The sequence below is a fragment of the Myotis myotis genome, unplaced genomic scaffold (assembly GCF_014108235.1).
Source record: "Myotis myotis isolate mMyoMyo1 unplaced genomic scaffold, mMyoMyo1.p scaffold_m19_p_2, whole genome shotgun sequence".
In the NCBI taxonomy this organism is placed as follows: Eukaryota; Metazoa; Chordata; class Mammalia; order Chiroptera; family Vespertilionidae; genus Myotis; species Myotis myotis.
Window position 1 is genome coordinate 173,425,418 of NW_023416324.1, and position 19,281 is coordinate 173,444,698.

General features: G+C 39.0%; 1 protein-coding gene across 4 annotated transcripts in view; it reads right to left on the reverse strand.

Annotated features, from left to right (window-relative positions):
* Positions 1 to 1,739: 1,739 nt before the first annotated feature.
* The window catches only part of SENP2 (SUMO specific peptidase 2), a 33,352-nt gene continuing 15,810 nt past the window's right edge, over positions 1,740 to 19,281 (reverse strand). For 3 of the 4 annotated variants that reach the window (XM_036347513.1, XM_036347516.1, XM_036347515.1), the window contains 11 exons: positions 17,375 to 17,478; positions 15,963 to 16,057; positions 15,381 to 15,432; positions 14,902 to 14,965; positions 12,642 to 12,818; positions 11,026 to 11,157; positions 9,748 to 9,951; positions 9,123 to 9,202; positions 7,308 to 7,392; positions 5,369 to 5,464; positions 1,740 to 2,217 (listed from right to left, as the gene is read on the reverse strand). In XM_036347513.1, coding sequence (XP_036203406.1) covers positions 2,155 to 2,217; positions 5,369 to 5,464; positions 7,308 to 7,392; positions 9,123 to 9,202; positions 9,748 to 9,951; positions 11,026 to 11,157; positions 12,642 to 12,818; positions 14,902 to 14,965; positions 15,381 to 15,432; positions 15,963 to 16,057; positions 17,375 to 17,478 — 1,152 coding nt within the window. In that variant the 3' untranslated portion in view covers positions 1,740 to 2,154. The remainder of the gene's footprint in view (positions 2,218 to 5,368; positions 5,465 to 7,307; positions 7,393 to 9,122; positions 9,203 to 9,747; positions 9,952 to 11,025; positions 11,158 to 12,641; positions 12,819 to 14,901; positions 14,966 to 15,380; positions 15,433 to 15,962; positions 16,058 to 17,374; positions 17,479 to 19,281) is intronic. The other variant, XM_036347514.1, reaches the window with a different exon arrangement.

The following is a 19,281-nucleotide window of genomic DNA, read 5'->3' on the forward strand; positions in this document are numbered from 1 at the left end:
AAGTCTGGGTTATGTAGAACGCCATTCTCTGACTCTGCTCTTCTGTCCTGGGAAACAGCTGCTCTATGAAGCCCCTCAGTAAGATGCTTAGAATGTAATACAAATACATTAACCCCCAGCCTCACTTATATGGGCAGAACACAGACTGCCATTCCTGACAGGATTTACCCCACATGGAACAAACATTCTCCAAGGTACTAACATTCTAGTGCTAACTAGGAACCAGGTTTTCAGTATAATGCTACCCAGTCAATCTCTTTTTCGGCTGTGCCAGCTGCTCGATCCCAGTGCTCACTGGCCCCACTCCAGCAGCCCCGGGGGAAGGAACCGAAGCTGCAGGAAGGGTTCTGTGCAGCCTGAGCTTGAGGGAGATGTGGCACAGCTGGCTCATTCTTTAATCACCACCTAAGCACACGTCCTCTGGTTTGCCCATCAAGTAGATGCAGTTTAATCCACATCACAAGCCCCAGGTCCCACACCTAGACGTGCACATGCCTCAGGGAAACTGGCTGCATTCGCACACCTCTCAGCAGCAGCCCGGGCCCTCCAGGGGCAGACATGTTCATTCATAGCTAACACATGCCCGCATTTTCTGGTTTTACCTCTTGCTTTTGTGTACCAGGAAAAGTTTGGGAGTTTAGTAGGTAAAGGGTCAGAAATCATTTCAGCATATACTTTTCAGGTTCTGCCAGGCAACCTTTTATTACATTGAAAAAGCAACACTAGGCACTAGATCTTGCAAAATATGTTTTGACCAATTCTAAACTTTCTGAAATTAAAAATGCATAACCACTGTAAAGTTTTTAATGAACAAAAAAGTTAAATACAAACTTTCATATGCAAAATAGATTATTCTAACCTCAGAGCCAAGTACTAAATTTTCTTCCACAATTTTCCTTAGGGTGGAATGGGGGGTGGGGGGTGGGAGGAATGTAAATCCTAATGAATACAAAACTTAATTTCAGCTTTCTATATAGAAGAAAAAAAAAACTTTGAGGAAAAATAGCTTTAAGCTGAATAGACCCTTTTGAAATAAACAGCTCAGGCCAGCCCTTACAATTCTGAGGTTTACCCTCAACCAGATCTGGGGCAAAAATGAAGATTTAGGGTTTAGTTACTTCAAATCCAGTTTCAAGAGCAGCGGTCACCTCATTTCCAGAAAGAAAAGTCTCTATAGTCTCTCTAGACCAGCGGTTCTCAACCTGTGGGTCGCAACCCCTTTGGCGGTTGAACGACCCTTTCATAGGGTCGCCTAAGACCATCCGCATATCAGATATTTACATTACGTTTCATAACAGTAGCAACATTACAGTTATGAAGTAGCAACGAAAATAATTTTATGGTTGGGTCACAACATGAGGAACTGTATTTAAAGGGCCAGAAGGTTGAGAACCACTGCTCTAGACCATTACAGTCTTCGGAAGATGCCTGGGCAGCCAGAATCCCTTGGCCACAGTCCCACTTTCCCGACACCATGCTGGTGCCGGAGTCTCTGCCTTCCCTGAAAGGCAATCAGAGCCCTACACCCCAGTGCTTCTCCTGGCATTTTCAAACCTCAAAAAAAAAAAAAAAAAAAAAAAGACCTCCCGCTTCAAGTTGGCAGTTACTGCTCCAACGTCAGAGAAGTCAACTAACACTTCCTTCCTCCCACCCCCACTGCTTTCCCGCTACATCTTCAGCAGGGAATGGCAGCTTGATTAACAGTCTTTTCAGAAATAAATAGTTCAAACAATTCAAAGTTAACTGTAAAAGAGCAGCAGAAAACAGCCACTGCCCATTATGTATGCAAATGAGTGCGTGAATGAATACATGTGAACAAACAGAGAAAACAACAGCTCATAGAATAAATCCTGCATTTTCCACATTCACGGGGGGGAAAAAATCTTTTTAAAAAAAGTATTAATTAGCGTTTGTTCCTATGTGGGTTGAATAGTCCAGGCTCTGAGCAGGCACAGTCTTACAAACAGGTTGCAAGCAGCCCTCCGCATACCAAGTCAGGACACTAGGGTGCAGGGCCTTCATGCATGTCTGACAGCTCAGTACCTGTGAGAGAACTGGCGATGCAGGGACTTTTAAACCCACAATGCATGAGGTATATGAAAACGTTTGTCCGTGAAAGAACCACCAGCAGCTAAGGGACTGGGCCAGGCATTCTCACAGCAACTGCTGATGAAGGATTTCCCACACCATCTTCTTCCGGAAGAGAGGCATCTGGTGCTGCAAAGAATCCACCAACAACATATACATTAACTCACTTGCACAGCATCAACAACTTTCAGGTGAATCATGCAAATAAAGTAAGATGCCATGTCCATTAGGTATGCCTTAACTTTGTTTACATCCTGGTGCAGACTTATGAAGCCATGAAAAAGGAGGTTTATAATGTTTATTATACTAGCGGCCCGGTAACTAAATTTGTGCAGGGGGTGGGGGGGAGGTGTGTTCCCTCATCCCGGCCTGCACCCTCTCCAGTCGGGGACCCCTTGGGGGAAGTCCTACCGCTGGTTTAGGCCTGATCCCTGGATGGGCCTAAACCGGAGGTTGGACTTCCCTCTTGTAATCTGGGATGCTGACTCCTAACCACTCACCTGCCTGTCTGCCTGACTGCCCCTAATTGCCTCTGCCTGCCTGCTTGATTGCCCCTAACCCCTCTGCCCGCATGCCTGATCACCCTTAACCTCACTGCCTGCCTTCCTGATCGCCCCTAACTGCCCTCCCCTGCTGGCCTGGTTGCCCCCAACTGCCCTCCCCTGCTGGCTTGATCTCACCCCCAACAGCCCTCCCCTGCCGGCCTGATCTCGGCCCCCAATGGCCCTCACCTGCTGGCCTGATCTCGCCCCTAACTGCTCTCCTTGCTGGCCCGATCGCCCCTAAATGCCTCTGCCTACTTGATCACCCCTAACTGCTCTCCCCTGCTGGCCTGGTTGCCCCCAACTGCCCCCCCCCCTGCTGGCCTGATCTCGCCCCAACTGCCCTCCCCTGTAGGCCCAATCGCCCCTAATGGCCTCTGCCTTGGCCCCCACCACCATGACTTTGTCCAGAAGGAAGTTGGACGTCCAAAAGATGGCCGGTCAACCCCATCTAATTAGCATATTACCCTTTTAGTAGTATAGCTACATTATATAGGATAGGATTGCTTAAATGGGGGGGAGGGCATTTTTCATCAGGAGGAGATGCTTTTGGCAGACAAAAATACATAACCCCTATGTCTGGACTGATAACCAGTCGTATGCACTATACTGCCAAACCGGTTATTAAAAAATTGAACCGCTTTCTTACACCTTACACCAAACAGCTGTTGCCCTTAAAACCCCTCATCAGCCCCCCACCTTAGGTTGTGCCTTCACAGTTCACCCAGATTAGGTTCTGATTGGTCGGTTTCTATGCCAGTCAGGATCAAAAGCTCCGCCTCCTAGGCAACCACTGGCTCCTCACACTTTACCCAGATTTGGTTCCGAATGGTCGGTTTCTATGCCAGTCAGTGTCTTCAGGCCTATCAATGGGCCTGATCAGAGAGGTGGGGCTGATCAACAGCCCCAGTGGAGGCCCAAGGGAAAGAGAGTCGCGGCTGCTGGCCAGGCCCAGAGCAAGAGAGAGAGGCAAGTGTTCATCAACTGCTGCCACGGAGGCTATGGATTAGATCCTGCTTCTCTCTCCAGGCCTCTCTTTGGGCCTGATCTGCAGCCCCCTCAGCAGTCAGTGCTGGGTCAGGGCGCCCACAGCGGTGGCAGTGACTGACTTCCTGTTGGTCGGGCCTTTGGTCGTTTTGGATGTTACGGACCCTGGGTTTTTATATATTAGGATGTATCATTAGTATTTTTACATGTTAAGGAAAATTTGCAGAATTATACAGTAAAGTCCAACAACCTCATAACAAAAATGTGTACCAAAAATGGGAATATCCAAGAAGTGGCACAATAAATAACTTTTTCTACTTATATCTTTTTTTCAAAACATTCTAAAATTAATATATTCTGCTCTCTGAGAAAAACATGAACTCTAAGTAAAGAAAAAACAACTCAACAGATTTCTTTATGTTCTACCAAATGTTGTGCATTGCCAATACTATTCAAACAGCAACTTCTCCCCCTCAAATCTCATGTCATTAGGCTCAGAACAAATAACCACTTGTTATTTAAAAGCATCAAAAAATGAGATTCTCTGCTTAATGTTATTTTGCTTTAACTGATAATCACTACATGGGGCAATTTTCAAAGCAGCAACATACAAGGTAAATCCAAAATCATCTGTAACTCAACTAGTCCTCTTTTTATGAAATCTGAAGTTACACCCTTGAGGTATTCCTGGTGTCTCGTTATAAATAGCTGGATAGCCCTGACCGGTTTGGCTCAGTGGATAGAGCGTCAGCCTGTGGACTGAAGGGTCTCAGGTTCGAGTCTGGTCAAGGGCATGTGCAGGCACATCCCCAGTGGGGGGTGTGCAGGAGGCAGCTGATCGATGTTTCTAACTCTCTATCCCTCTCCCTTCCTCTCTGTAAAAAAATCAATAAAATATATTAAAAAAAATAATAATAAAAATAAATAGCTGGATATACCCCTTTACTAGTGATTTCCCACCTGGAGAGACCTAAAAAGTCTTAAGTCATGAATTTGTGTTTTCTTTTTTCTTTCTGGATTTGTATATTTTAAATAGCTCAAAACATGTAGTAAAAAACTGTACATTTATTCTTAGTAAAAGTGCTGAAGCTCATAATAAGTGCCTTTATTTAAGACTGGAACAGTATTAATTCCACATCAGAGCCCTGGTTCTTTCATGTTGCCCCAAAACTTGGAATGGGGTTATCAGTCCTGCTAGTCAATAAGTACAGTTTGGTAGACAACATCTATCAAAATGAGGTGTGGTTAAGAAAAATATTTTTAAAGGGGGTTTTCTTCAGTTGTAAAAAGGTTGAGAATCCACTATTACAAACACAAATTCTCGTTTCCAACATATTTTAATTTTCACTCAAATACAGAGCTTTGGGAACCAATAATAACTAGAATAGAAGGGAAAAGCAGAATTCATAATTACAGCTTAGACCTGTGGCTTACAAGGCCTGATTTCCCCTTGCAGTTACCTATTCTGACCTGCCTCCTTCAGCTAAAAATATCAGTCATATTCAGAAACTGGTGAACACTGGAGGTGAAAGACAGCATACCGACCCAATGATCATGAAGACTAGGAAAAACCTGAGAGCAGATGCAGTGACAAACCCTCATATTAGCAAGAGTAGGGCTACAGCCAAGTTTACAGCAATGACAGCAGCACAGCTACCATTATTAAGATCTTAATGTGTGCCAGGCGCTGCTAACATGCTCTAAGTTTATCTTGTTTAGTAACAAGTGGATGGGGAAAAGTCGTCACTCACCTGAGTAAATGTGATAGGTTTGTCCCTAGACATATAATCTGCATATTTACAAGTAAACATTCCACAATCACTCCCATTCAACTGTTGAGGAATCTCCTAAAATTACAAAAAAAGGAAGGGAAGAAGAGGTAAAATTTCATTAAATACAAACTCCTTTGGCTTTTTCTAAATGTTACTGTGGATAAACAATATTATAAAGGTAAATATTAAACATATACACAATAGACACACACACACACACACACACACACACACACACACACACAGACAGACACTCACACACACACACAGTCTTTATGTGGCATTAAAATCCCAACCATGACATGGAGTATGTGACCCCATAGAAAATGTTTTTCAGAAGGAAATAGAAAAGTGAGTGTTCCATGAAGAAACTTTATAAGAAACCAAATTGAAAGAATGTTTATTACCAAGAAAAGGAATTCTAGTCAGAATTATTTCAGAAATTTATAAATTCTGAAAAGGGCTAAGTGTGGCTCAATCAGGAATATGTCTACAAGACAGCTAACCTACTTCAATATTGCAGAGTTAAGCTTCTCCTCCCTAGAGGAGAATAAAACTGCTCTGGCAAGCAGGGGAGGATTAAAAAAACAAAAACAAAAAAACCCCTCTCGAAACAACATAAACTGATTAACAAAAACAGATCCAGAGACAGAGAAGCATCGATCAGACCATCACACCTCAGAGGGAAGGTAGGGGAGGGTGGGGGTTAGTGGGAGAGATCAACCAAAGGACTTATATGCAAGCATATAGGCCTAACCAATGGACACAGACAACAGGGGGGTGAGGGCATGAGAGGGGGGGATGGGGGTACTGTGGGGATAAGGACACATATGTAACATCTTAATAAAGAAATTTAAAAAACAAAACAAAACAAAACAAAAAAACCTCTTGTAGGCTCTAACTAATTAGGAAACCTTGCCTTGCTGCTCAGTTCTGTGCCGAAGCAATAGGGTATCATAAGCCCAAGTGACATAATAAATTCACACATTCCCCAGCCCCGCTGCACTAATCTGGGCCAGCCCCTCACACACTTTGGCTCTGTTATAATGAACACAAGGTAATAAGAGCATAAGAGAGTCTGATTCCACTGCTGGAAAACATACTAAATGAAAACAGCTCAATTTTTAGTCAAAGAAATACAGATGATTATTGTGGAAAAATTGTTTAAACATGCACACCACCCATACAGATGGTAGGTACTTCTAACTTTCCTCCCAAGCCCAGCATCTCCTACAGACTGGAAAGAACTATAATTGCCAATATACAAATAAAGACAACTTGTTTTCTTTGTTACATTTCCCAGTACACGGTTTTCATCCTAACAGACTTCTTGTATCTGTGCTCTCCTCAGGAAAATTTAAAGCTTACCTTCCTAATTATTCAACTTAGAAACGAAAATGCTTTTGGCCAGGTAGACACAGGCTAGGGCTAAAACTGAATTAATGTACCTTGCTTTAAAAAGAAGCCATTAGGACTCAAAGATGTACACTTTTTTTAACCCTGAATGAGATTCAAACCTGGCAAGACCCAAACACATTCACAAACAACATAGAACTAAATATACAAAATGTCCAGATAAGTTTTGAACAAGAACTTCAAATTTTCATTAGGGCCTACCAAGACAAGTAGCTGACCTGAATTTATTGAGGTTTTTCTTTTCTGCTTTTTCTTCAATTTTTTGAGACATATGAGCATGTAGATAACATTTATAAGTTAAGCAAGAAGATAAAGGCTAAGAAGCAAACATCTTGGTTAAAAAGATTCAGAAGTAGATCATTCATAAGATGTATACACACTTCAGGAGAATGTATGCCTAAGGGTGAGTGTGAGGGGAGGGAGGGAGGAGGTCAAGCAGAAGTAATATGCCTCTGACAGTAAGTGCAATGAAGTACTTGAAATACAGATGCTCAGCACTTACATGTGGCTTCATGCTGTAGTGCGTCCACTCTAAAAGATTCAGATCAACATTTCTTTTGGTCTTACTTTCATCCTGCAAATACTGACTAAAAAACAAGAAACAATGTATTGACAAATCCCTTAAAGACAACATTATAATTACAAAGGACTTTGTGATGTTTAACAGATATGCCATTCTCAATCCCATCTCCATTAGCTTTTGGTCTTAAATTTTAATTTTGGGATTCTTTTCTGCTTACAAAAATTGTACATGCTTATTTTCTAAAAGTTAAGACATATAAATGTAAAATGCAAAAGACCCATAATAACCACTTCAGAATTATTATTAATAGTTTGCTGTGGCTGGCTGGTGTAGCTCAGTGGTTGAGCATCCAACCATGCATGAAGAGGTAGGTCATGGGTTTCGATTCCTGGTTAAGGTACAAGTCCAGGCTGTGGACTCAATCCCCAGTGCAGGGTGTGCAGGAGGTATCCAATCAATGTTGATGTTTCTCTCTCATAGGCGTTTCTCCCTTTCCCTCTCCCTTCCTCTCTCTTTAAAAGTTTTAAAAAACTTTTTAAAAAATCATGCACGTCCTGGCTAGTGTTGCTAAATGATTAGAGCATCGGCCTGCACACCAAAGGGTTTCGGGTTCAATTCCTGGTCAAGGGCATGTACCTGAGTTTGCTCCCCACCGTGCAGGAGGAAACCAGTCGGATGTCTCATCAGTGTGTCTCTCTCTCTCTCCCCCCGCCCTACTTTATACTTCTCTCTGAAAAGCAATGGAAAACATCCTCATGTGAGGGTTAACAAACAAAGTTTGCTGTGTATTCCTCTACTCCACCCCATACACACAATTCAAACATACATCTTAGTCCCAGTCTGGTTGCTCAGTTGGTTGGAACATTTGTCCTACACACCAAAAAGGTTTTAGGTTTGATCCCCGGTTGGGGCGCATCTGGGAAGCTACCCATCGATGTTTCTCTCTTACACGAATGTTTCTCTCTCTTCCTCTCTCTCCCAACCAACCCCTATGTTTCTCTCTCTTTCTCTCTCTCTCTCTCTCTCTCATCAAAAACAATAACATACATTTTATTCTATTAAAAAATGAACTTCATTTTACAACCTTTTTTCTCACTTAAGGACAGATATAAAACAAAACAATTGGCTTTGACTTTTAAAAAAAAGATACAAAGCCAATTCCAATGAAAAACAAAAAAAAGGCAGGAAGACTATTCTAAATTAAAGGCAACTAAAGACATAAAATACATGCATGAACCCTGACTGGTTTCCTGGATAAGGAAACAAAATCAGAACATAGACCACATACTACATTAAAAAATACGTTTTTATTGATTTCAGAGAGGAAGGGAGAGCAAGAGAGAAACATCAATGATGAGAATCATTTACCAGCTGCCTCCTGCATGCCCCCCACTGGGGATTGAACCTGAAACCCGGGCATGTGCACTGACAGAATCAAACTGTGACCTCCTGGTTCATAGGTCAATGCTCAAACACTGAGCCACACTGGCTGGGCATCATTCAGAATAATGTTATCAATCCCAAATAAATCTAATTCAAATCCCAGGATTCTAGTAAGATACATTTTACATTATAACACAAGACAAACTTGCTTTCAATGATGCTACTAAACAAGACTTCTCAGTTAAGATCAGATATTAGGTTATTTTTAAACAAAAGAGTGGGTTCAAGTTAAGTCCTGAACAACTGGGAAGATAGCCTTGACTATACATTAGACTACAGGATTAAACTGAAGACAGATCACCTAACAAGGGCATAATGAGATAACAGTGAAGTTTTTTAGCCTTTACTTACAGGAGAATTTCACAGATCCTGTTGCCCTTCTGTCCCATAGAATCCAGATATTTAAGACACCTTTTTCTTAGGTCTATCACCTATAATGGAAAAATGCAACATACAGAAACAATCATAACAGGAGTGAGAATTTTATTTCTAAAAAAGAAAAGCATCTTTTAAAAAAGTCAATACATGTACCAACATGAATGGATCTCTAAGACACATTTTTAATAAACATCACAGATAAGCTTCATTTATATAAAACTTGACTCTTCTATTCCTACAGAAAGGCTTAGAAACTCAATCCCCAAAACACTAGTGGTCCTTTCAGAGTAATGAGATTTCTTTTTTGCTTTTTTCTTTATACCTTTACTTTCTACAACTAACCTGTACCATCTTGTAAACAAAACTAATAAATGACCCATGTGTACTAAAACTCTTGCCTATTAAAAATGAAAGCTACTCAACGAAAGCAACTCTCTTCTATCTTTCTAAGATGTTCAACTCAAGAACCAAGAAGGGATTCTGCAGAGTATGCCTTTAACATATAGTCTGAACTTTTCACTGGACAGAAAAGGGCAGCCTTCATTATTTAAGAAAACGGTCATTATCCAAACTCCAACAATTAACCCTCTCGACTCACCACCAGGCTCCAATGTACCTTCCGATGAATAGGCACCAGAATTAGTTCCTGTTCAAAGAGATTGACCCCTTTGGTCCACCTTTTCACTGCTTGGTAACCCCCAGACTTTAATTTGGGATAGAAGAAAGTACTGAATGCATGAAGTACTGGATAGCCTTGTTTTTTATTTCTTTCCACGAGAAGATTCATGTAAAAATTAATGACCTGTAATACCAAGAGTAAACATTGGAACACGGCAAGTATATTATCAAAACTAAGTTTCTAACCTAACTGAATTCAGATTCATTAGACGGTAAGAAGCCTATTGAAGGGCAGGTACCAGAGAAGGGGATAAAAGAACTCCCCATGGCAGAAGATGAAATATAAAAATAATCAGTATAAAATGGGAGGAACTAAAAAGGAATGAAATTATAGTTTTGAGACATATTAGTAAGAAAGTCAAGAGAAGGAACTCAAGGAGGAAGTCTGCAATAATGAAAAGGTGTATGTAACCGTATCACAAAAAAATATGCAGAAATATTAAATGGAAGTAAATTTTGCTATATATAAACTACATCTCAATTTTAAAATATTAACTCAAAGGAAATATATCAAAACATTAATGTTTTATTAATTTTTTAGTGGTGGCACTTCTTTCACTTTTCCTGTATTTTCTAAATTTTATGTAATAAACATGTTAAACTTATCATGTGAAATAAAACACACTAGTATTACAAGAATTTGTTTATATATAGTCAGTAGTCATGAGAGGGCGGGCAGGAAGGAAGGCAAAGAAAGAAAATGTAGGGACTGAGCAGTTCAGTAAAGGACCAACTGGAAAATTGGCAAGAATTAAAAGCTAGCTTTAGCTAAATATGTAAGGACACAAGATGACAATTAGGTGAATTTTTGCAGTTATCACTCAAATGAAATAAAGAAAAAGACATATAGTGTACAGATAGTGATCAATATATCCCTTTATTTTAAAAATTAAAACAGCTCCTATAAAATTCATCTAAAATAAAGTATCACTTGCTGCTTTCTTCCATTCATCAGCTGCACCCAGGGTTTATAAAAACACCATTGAAGACTAGTGAATGAACTGGTGGATGAAGTGAAGCACAGATGCAGAACAGGGAAATAATGCCAATTAAAGGCAGCAAACAATCAGAATGAACCATCTCTCTAAAGTCCAAGATGCTTTTGTTGTAGATTAAACTGAAAGTTGCTTTACCAACCCCTTATAATTGGGTAGATACCACTGTAGTTATGGATAGTAACTGGTCAAGCATAACTTACTTCATCATTGAGCCAGTGAAAGTTCCTCAGGGTCTGGATGTCCCCTCGAGTGATGCGCAATTTGAAAGCACTACTTAGGATCTCATCCTGTGGGCCATGGCCCAGGGCGTTACTGATTTCCTTTTCCATGTCCTAAATTAGGAAGACCAGAGGTTGCTACTTTAATATAAAGCCGCTATCAGAGACTGAAAAGTCTGAGACTGAAAAAGCCAATTTCACCTCTGTTAACACCTGACCCTTGAGAAAATATACCCTCAAAGACCTACTAAATTAACGTATGAAAAGATTTAAACTTAGACTACAAAAGTCTTACTAATGGTTATAAAAAATAATAGTTGAATTATTAGCTTCTGAAAATAATTTGTTAATATTATTTACATTTAAGGTAGTCTCAAGTATCCCACTGCCATTTATTGAGCACTATGGGCCAAACATGGTACCAGATGCTTGAAGCACATCATTGATCCCTGCTTCTGGGGAAAATACATTTTATGGAAAAGGCAACGCTCACAGAATTTAGGTTACGTGCTCGAACTCATGGATTATTAACAGGCAGAGCCACGATTTGAACCCAGGAGTGGCTTACTAGCCTTTGCTCCTTTCAAAATATTTTATTAAGAGTATCTTCATACTTTCTTTATTTCCCTCCTAACCTGTTATTTAACTATATCAAAGTAATAAAATTAGGACACCTAAGAGATCACACTATTCATCTTGGATATGAGGAGAGTAAGCAAACAGGCAAAAACTGGGAAACTAGGCAGCAGTCTAACCCTGAGTCCTTAGTGAATAGATGGCTTCATCTAAAAAATTATACAGATAAATACATATTTAAGCTACAAGACCGAATCTATAAACCCAACAGAAATTATTTCAGATCAATATTGTTAATATTGCTTGTCCCCACTGCACAAAATTTGGTAATTTTATGGCTCTCTCGCCACCTGCATGCCCAATATATAGTAAGTGCTCAAGAGGTAATCACTGAATAGGACTGACTACCACCTACTAAGATGACAATGAAGGAGGAGCCAATAAAGGGTAATAATATATCTAAATTGAACTTAAAAGTTTAAGGAAGACCTAGACTTTAAAGTTTGTACCTTTAACAAATTGAGGATTGAGTTTTAGAAATAAAAGTAAGGGGTTGGGGGTGGGTGGGGAGCCAAGATATGAGCTCACCTTTAAAATTTTTAACTATCTTCATTTCCTTGTTTTCTATAAGTTTTTACTATTTTCAAATGCAATGATCAACAAAAGAATTTTAGTAAACCATAGTCACTTAAAACTGTAACGAACTCATTTCTCATGCCAAAACCATTCTATGTAACCCAAAATATTTTACGGTTAGAGACTATACAAAGAATCCATTATATTCCAAGATATGTAACAATTATGTCTACCCACATTTGTTAAACATTAAACTGATCCCTTAGGCGACCTTCACAGATCACCAATAATCCATGTAGTCAGTGACTGAATAGCCTGTAAGACGGATTTCTTTCATAAATTTATCCATAGCCCGAAGAAACTCTTCAAAACAGTCACTCAAGTCTTGAATAACTTGGGTTATTCAAAACCATGTCTCTTATTCTGAGCAACACATGAAACAATACCTCTGTAAGTTCAAGAAGATCATCTGTTCTTTTATCTCTCTCTTTGCCTGAGCAATTTTTTTCTTTTGTCTCAAGTGTTGACATTTTCCTCCTGAATAAGCCATTGCTCCCACTGCCCAGGCGGAGTCGGGCTGACACTTCTTCAGACAGATCAGGTTCCAGCTGGTGTCCCCTCCTCTGATTAAAAAAGTTACTATATTCTATTGACTTGTTTAATACTTGTATATGTAAGCATACATAACACATGAAATATAAAACAGTGACATTATCTTGAAGGAATAGAGAATTAACAAATCATCATATGAGTAGCTTTAGCATATCTGTTCCTGCAAGAGGAACCAAACAATGTTCAAGATATAAGGCTCACAGGACACCTCCATTACAAAACCATGAAACAGAACACCACTCATCATTTTCCCTGAAGGTAAACAAGGAAAGTATTTTTCAGTTCTCTTATCCAAATTAAAAATAATTTAGTTTAAAAATATATTTGAAAGTATTAAACAGCAAAACATACAACCCATAATCCCATCACCTAGAATAAACCACTGCAATCCAAGTATTAAGTAAACTTCTAAAAACTATAAATTATAAAAAAAATGTGCAAAACATTAATGTATCACTTAATTTTTACAAAATCAACAGCAATGTAACCACCGTTCAGGTCAACAAGTAGCATCCTGCCAGCATTCCAGAAACTCTAGTAAGACCCTTCCTTATCATGACCCTATGTAACCCTTAATACTGAATTTAATCTGTATTCAAACTATTTTTAAAATTTGGAAATTTATTTAGAAATAAAGTTTTGGACTAGAACCACATTCTCAACACACCTAGCCAGTACTCTTCACTCTAGCTAACTGCCAGGCATACCAGTCCTGGGAAACCAGTAGCTGCTGGCTCTTCCCCTGGTCACAGACAGCAAAGCCTTCAAGTTCAGCAGGGGTAGAAGCCGGATGTGGTCTTCAAATTATTACCACCACAACCACCACTACCCCATCCATCTTCTCTCAGGCTTTCTGCATAGTTTTTGTCTCATGGGTGGTAAATGGTAATTACACACAAAGGGCTTCACTCGGAATCACCAGAAATGGGGAAATCAGAGAAGGTAATGTTCTAAGATTTATGACTTAAGACCATGGCTTAAAACTATAACTTAGGCCCTAACCAGTTTGGCTCAGTGGATAGAGCATCAGCCTGGGGACTCAAGGGTCCCAGGTTTGATTACGGTCAAGGGCATGTACATTGGTTGCGGGTACATACCCAGTAGGGAGTGTGCAGGAGGCAGCTGATGGATGTTTCTAACTCTCTATCCCTCTCCCTTCCTCTCTGTAAAAAATCAATAAAATATATATTTTTTTAAAAAAAAAAAACACAAAACAAAAACCAAAAAAAAAAATACAACTATAACTTAGGCCCCACTGGTGTGGTTCAGTGGTTGAGCATTGACCCATGAACTTACTAGGTCATGGTTCAATTCCCAGTCAGGGCATACGCCTGGGTTGCAGGCTTGATCCCCAGTAGGGGGCATGTAAGAGGCAGCCAATCAATGATTCTCTCTCATCATTGATGTTTCTGTCTCTCTCTTCCTCTCCCTTCCACTCTGAAATAAAAAAAAAAAAATACATTTTTTTTTTTTTTTAAAAAAGAGTATGACTTAGTCGTAAGACAAATTCTTGTAGTCCCCTAGACTTTGGTATTTGTATATATTTAAGATGTGAAATAATCTAAAACTTCAAGTTTGCACTTAATTTAGGAATGTGTGTTTTTTTTATATGGAATGTTTGCCATTATTATAAAAATATTGGTATTGCTATGGAGATCACTGGAACACATTATTCTGATAACTTATATAGAAAAAATCTAATTAAGTATGAGATTGATACTATTTTCAAGTAAATCTAAAATCTTGACTCTGAAAATAAAGTCCTGAGTATATATCTCTCCTAGAGATGTATGGTTTTTAAAAATTCTCTAAAAGAAGCCAGGCAACACCCATAGGGCTGAGATGGAGGCAAATTAGTCTCTCTTACAAACAAGGTGGCTGTCACACAGCAATAAAATTCCAGCAACTCAGAAGGAAGCTATCTTCCTTGAAGTTGTATATCTTCAATGTCTGTTGATTTCTCAAAGAAAACAACAGAGTTAGCAATCAAATTAACATATATCATCTTTCTTTTTTTCATGGGCACCAAAACATTAATAGTAAGTTAGGTGAAAGAGAAAAAATATAGAAATTTTAACTAGGGTTTCTACTTACACCTTCATTTTCAAGTCTAATTCCAACTGTCTTCTCTATATCTGAAATTCTCCCCTTTGAACACCTGAGGGGAAAAATATAGAGATTACAGATTGGATTATTTTAACCTGGTACGTGTAAGACTAGTTTTAGAAATAAAACAGAATCATTTACAAACAAAAATTGCCTTAAACTATCATCCAAATCCTAAAGCACGTAGAACTGCCTTCACTGGTCACATACTAGAGATGCCCACCATTACCATACTCTTTTCTAAGTGGCACCTGCACCTCCCAAACCCTAATGTCTAGGAGACAAAGGCCCACTCCCAAGTTAGGGTGGAAATCTGACACAAAAGCTATGTAGATACCCATATATGCTGACCAGCTAACCAGAGGTGAGGAGAGTTCACAATTCTTCAGACATGGTAACTCATAAATATAACTCATAAGTAAGAAAATAATGTCAAAAGAAAACTTAGAATGAACTGAACCAGGTACCTCTTTTCACTCCTCATTGGACATAGAGGTCCCCTTGTTTCAGCAGCTCTATCTGTGAGGATGGTAAAGAAAAAATAAAGTGTCTTCTTTATTAATCAATATATAGCTAGAATTTCAACTTACATAGTCTCCAAAGTATTAAGACACTGACTTACATTGAAATGTTAGAATAAATTCCAAAGACACTAGCCTCCTTACAAATCAAATTGCTTAAAAATGCATAAATCGCTTTCTTCTTTAAATATAATCTTTAGTGTAAATTGATGTCTGCTCATTTGGAAAGCTATCATTTAGTGTCAAGAAAATTAATATAATAAAAATAAAGAAATTAAATTTAGGCTCACAAAATATATACTACTATATATAAAAGCTAGGAATTATAATCAAGAGGTATTTTATAAATCTGTTTCATCTTGAAATAACCTTTTTACTAAATTACTAGTACTGGGTAAACCAGTCAACACCCTGGGTCTAATAAAGTTTTAAGGTCACACCATCTTTCATAAGTACGCCATTTGTCAATTTTATATGCACATGGACTACGTTCAGTATATTAAGATAGAGCTAAATCTGGGAACTCACATTGTTTTGGAACAAACTGAGTTGTTCTGACTCCATGACTTTGCTCTTCCCCCCAGCCTTTGGTCTTTAATGTATCCATGTGACATCTTTGAGAACTTAGAAACACAAAAAGCAAAGACGTTCAGATACAAAAGGAAAATCTACCATAAATACTCATTATCTCTGTCTGACAAGCTTCTCCAAACAGGAGTTATTGATTACCCTGAATCATCAACTTACAAGAGAGAGCATGCAACACAGCACCATCTGGGACTAGGATAAAAGGAGTCTAATCCTGATTCTAATATTTCTGTCAAGTTACTACTAACCTCCAGTTGTTCTATTTGTAAAATTGCATGCTCTCAAGCCCCAGCATCACCCTAACTGAAAAATCTCATGTGATAAAACTCAGGTCAAAAGATGGAAAATTTTACATAATACACTAAAATGGATCCTAAAATAACATATTAAAGGCAGGAATGTGAAAAGCAAAATAGGTTGAGGATTTTGCCGACGTGACAAAACCAATAGTTCACGAAGCATACTGCTGTTTTCAACAGTGGCTAGACAAAATGGAGAAAATATTAACATTCTGACTTACTACACTAAGAGAATTAAAATTTTAAAAATTCACAATCAAAATTAAAATTTCCAGACAGATATTTCTTTGTTATTTCGGCACTCAACCAGCTAATCTTGTGACAGTTTCACCTTCAACTTGCTGTTACATAATTTCTGGGACAGCTCTCTGTGTATTTGCACTTGTTAAAATTATCAAATGTACCTAAATTCTAAGCTCACATATTTTTTGTCCCCTTTTTATAAGGCCAAATATCAACTCCTCCTGCCATTCTCATCTATTTGCTCAAATCATTAGAGTATTAACAAAGAGTCTTATAAGAAAAACTTCTTATGACCTGTGTGACTTTAATCATCTAAAGTGGAGGGTTTCCAATTGTGCTAAGATGCATCCACTAAGATGCCTCAGGAACTGTGTACATAGGGAGATAGGGAGATAGGGAGATAGGGAGGTAGGTGCAAGGGAGTGGGGGGGAGGGGGAAAGAAGTGAGGGACATGCAGGAAAGGAGTAGGGGGAAAGAGGCAGACAGAGACACAGAGACAGAGATTGTGGGGAATGTGTACACTGGGAGTTGAAAAATCTCTCTGCTTCCTGATTTCAACCAGTGATTCCACTTTTTTAATCAGAGTTTTAAATCAGAGTACACTTGAACAAGGATTCTAAAGCTAACAGAAAACTATATTTTATAAAAGAACTATTCTATATAACCATTACTAGATGACAAATTACAGGCTAGTTCTCTCCATGTTAATCTCTTTTTTCCCCCCATAAAACCCTTCCTACCAATTCCCTCTCGAAAAATAAGGAAAAAAGATGTCTGGCAAAGCATTGATCTTGTTAGCTCATCTTTACCTATGATGAGTTGAAGTTACAGGAGGAACAGAGTTTCCATGAACACCTTCTTTCAGTCGCTCCAATAGCCTTCGGTACTTCTCTCTTTCTTCTTTTTGAACACCCTAAATAGAAGAAAGCATGATGGATAACTTCTAGTACATTAAACATATAAGTAAATCTTAAGCAAAGACTTAACAGGTCATAGATGTGTTTTATTGGTCAGCACAGGGCTCTTTAAATTTATTTTTTTAATGGGGGGGGGGGGGGAACGACACCAATTTGTCCTCCACTTATTTATGCATTCATTCATTGGTTGGTTGATTCTTGTATGTGCCCTGACTGGGGATCAAATCCAAGACCTTGGCATTTCAGGAAGATGCTCCAACCAAGATACTCAGCCAGGGCCAAAATTTCTTTAAATTAATTACCAACTTTATAAATTGAAAAGAGATATCCAAAAATTTATCTTCTTTTGAAAAACCAAATCAACAATCTGGAGCTACGTAGGGCTATTCCTTTTAGATGGCCCATTCACTCTAGCCCACTTCACTCATTTACATCATCTCCTAGACCTGGATGGCTTCTGAGTTTTTGACAGCAGAACTAGGTTGACCACAAATTCAGCAGAATAAACCACTTGCATATTCAGAACATTCAGCTTCCAAATGGAACTGGTCTCAACATAGTCACCAATGACGATGTATGGTCCGATCCAACAGATACTTTTTCAGCCTTATATTAACCCCTCTCTTCAGCATCTCACCCTGATGACCTCGCCTTGCCCTCCTGGACAATATACTCTCCTGATTTCTTCGTATCTTCTCAGTCTCCATTGCAGATTATTTCTTCTTCTGCCTGTCCAAAATGCCAAAGGTCCTGCCCAGTATCTCTTCTCACACTACATTTTCTCCCTGAACAATGTCTCAGCTCCCTTAATTTATAAAACACCAATACTCAGAATATTCAGAATATTCTGCCTTCTTCTCAAAACTCTGAGCCAGGTCACTTTGCATGTTCCACAGGCACTTTAAACAATGTCTAAAACTGAAGTCATTAAATTCCCCCTAACCACCTAGGGTATCTTGGTTAGTGGCACATATTTATCAAGACAGAAATCTGGGACTCAGGCTCTTCCTGCTAACTTTGTGTCACTCCTAACCAATGAACATGTCCTTGCTAATATTACCTTCTAATATTTCTAGAATATATCCTATGTATACCCCATATGTGCTCAGTTTCGTTTCTGACTTCTCATCTAACAGGTATTGTAGGCTACTTTATAATACCTCTCCTTAAAACCCCCTCCAGAGCTGCAGTCCATTTCCTCTCTCTGCCTACTTCTGTTTGTTCAATACAACTATTTATGAATAAGGTCCCAGAGGTCAGGGACCATGTTTTATTCAGTTCTAATTACTGACATTGGGCACCCAAACAAGTATTTCTAAGATGAGCAAAACTAACTGGCTCAGAAAACCATGTAGCAATAGGTGATGGTCCTAGGGAATGCCAGATACAGAAATAATTCTAAATGCTCCTGGAATAAGTGAAGACTTGAAAAGGGAAGTGAAGAGAATCTTGTTGATGAAGATATCATGCTAAGTGCCCTGAAAAGGGAAGGAAAGAGTAGACATATACACCACTTAACTTCTCTTACTTAGTCACAGTTATTACATACAGCTTCTAAAAGAAACAAGTTAGAACAATCCAGGCACCCAAAAAGAACCCATTCTTTTCCTAACATGACTCCTTTTTCTTTCTTATAGTGAAAATAATCTGGAAATTGACTAAATTACATACATATAGAATATCTCTAGAAGTATCAGAGTCAAACAGGGTGGAAGGGCCAGGTACGGAAGTGAGACAGGGACGTTTATAGTCACTGTACACCCTTTTATACCTTTTGAATTTTATGCTATAGTACATAT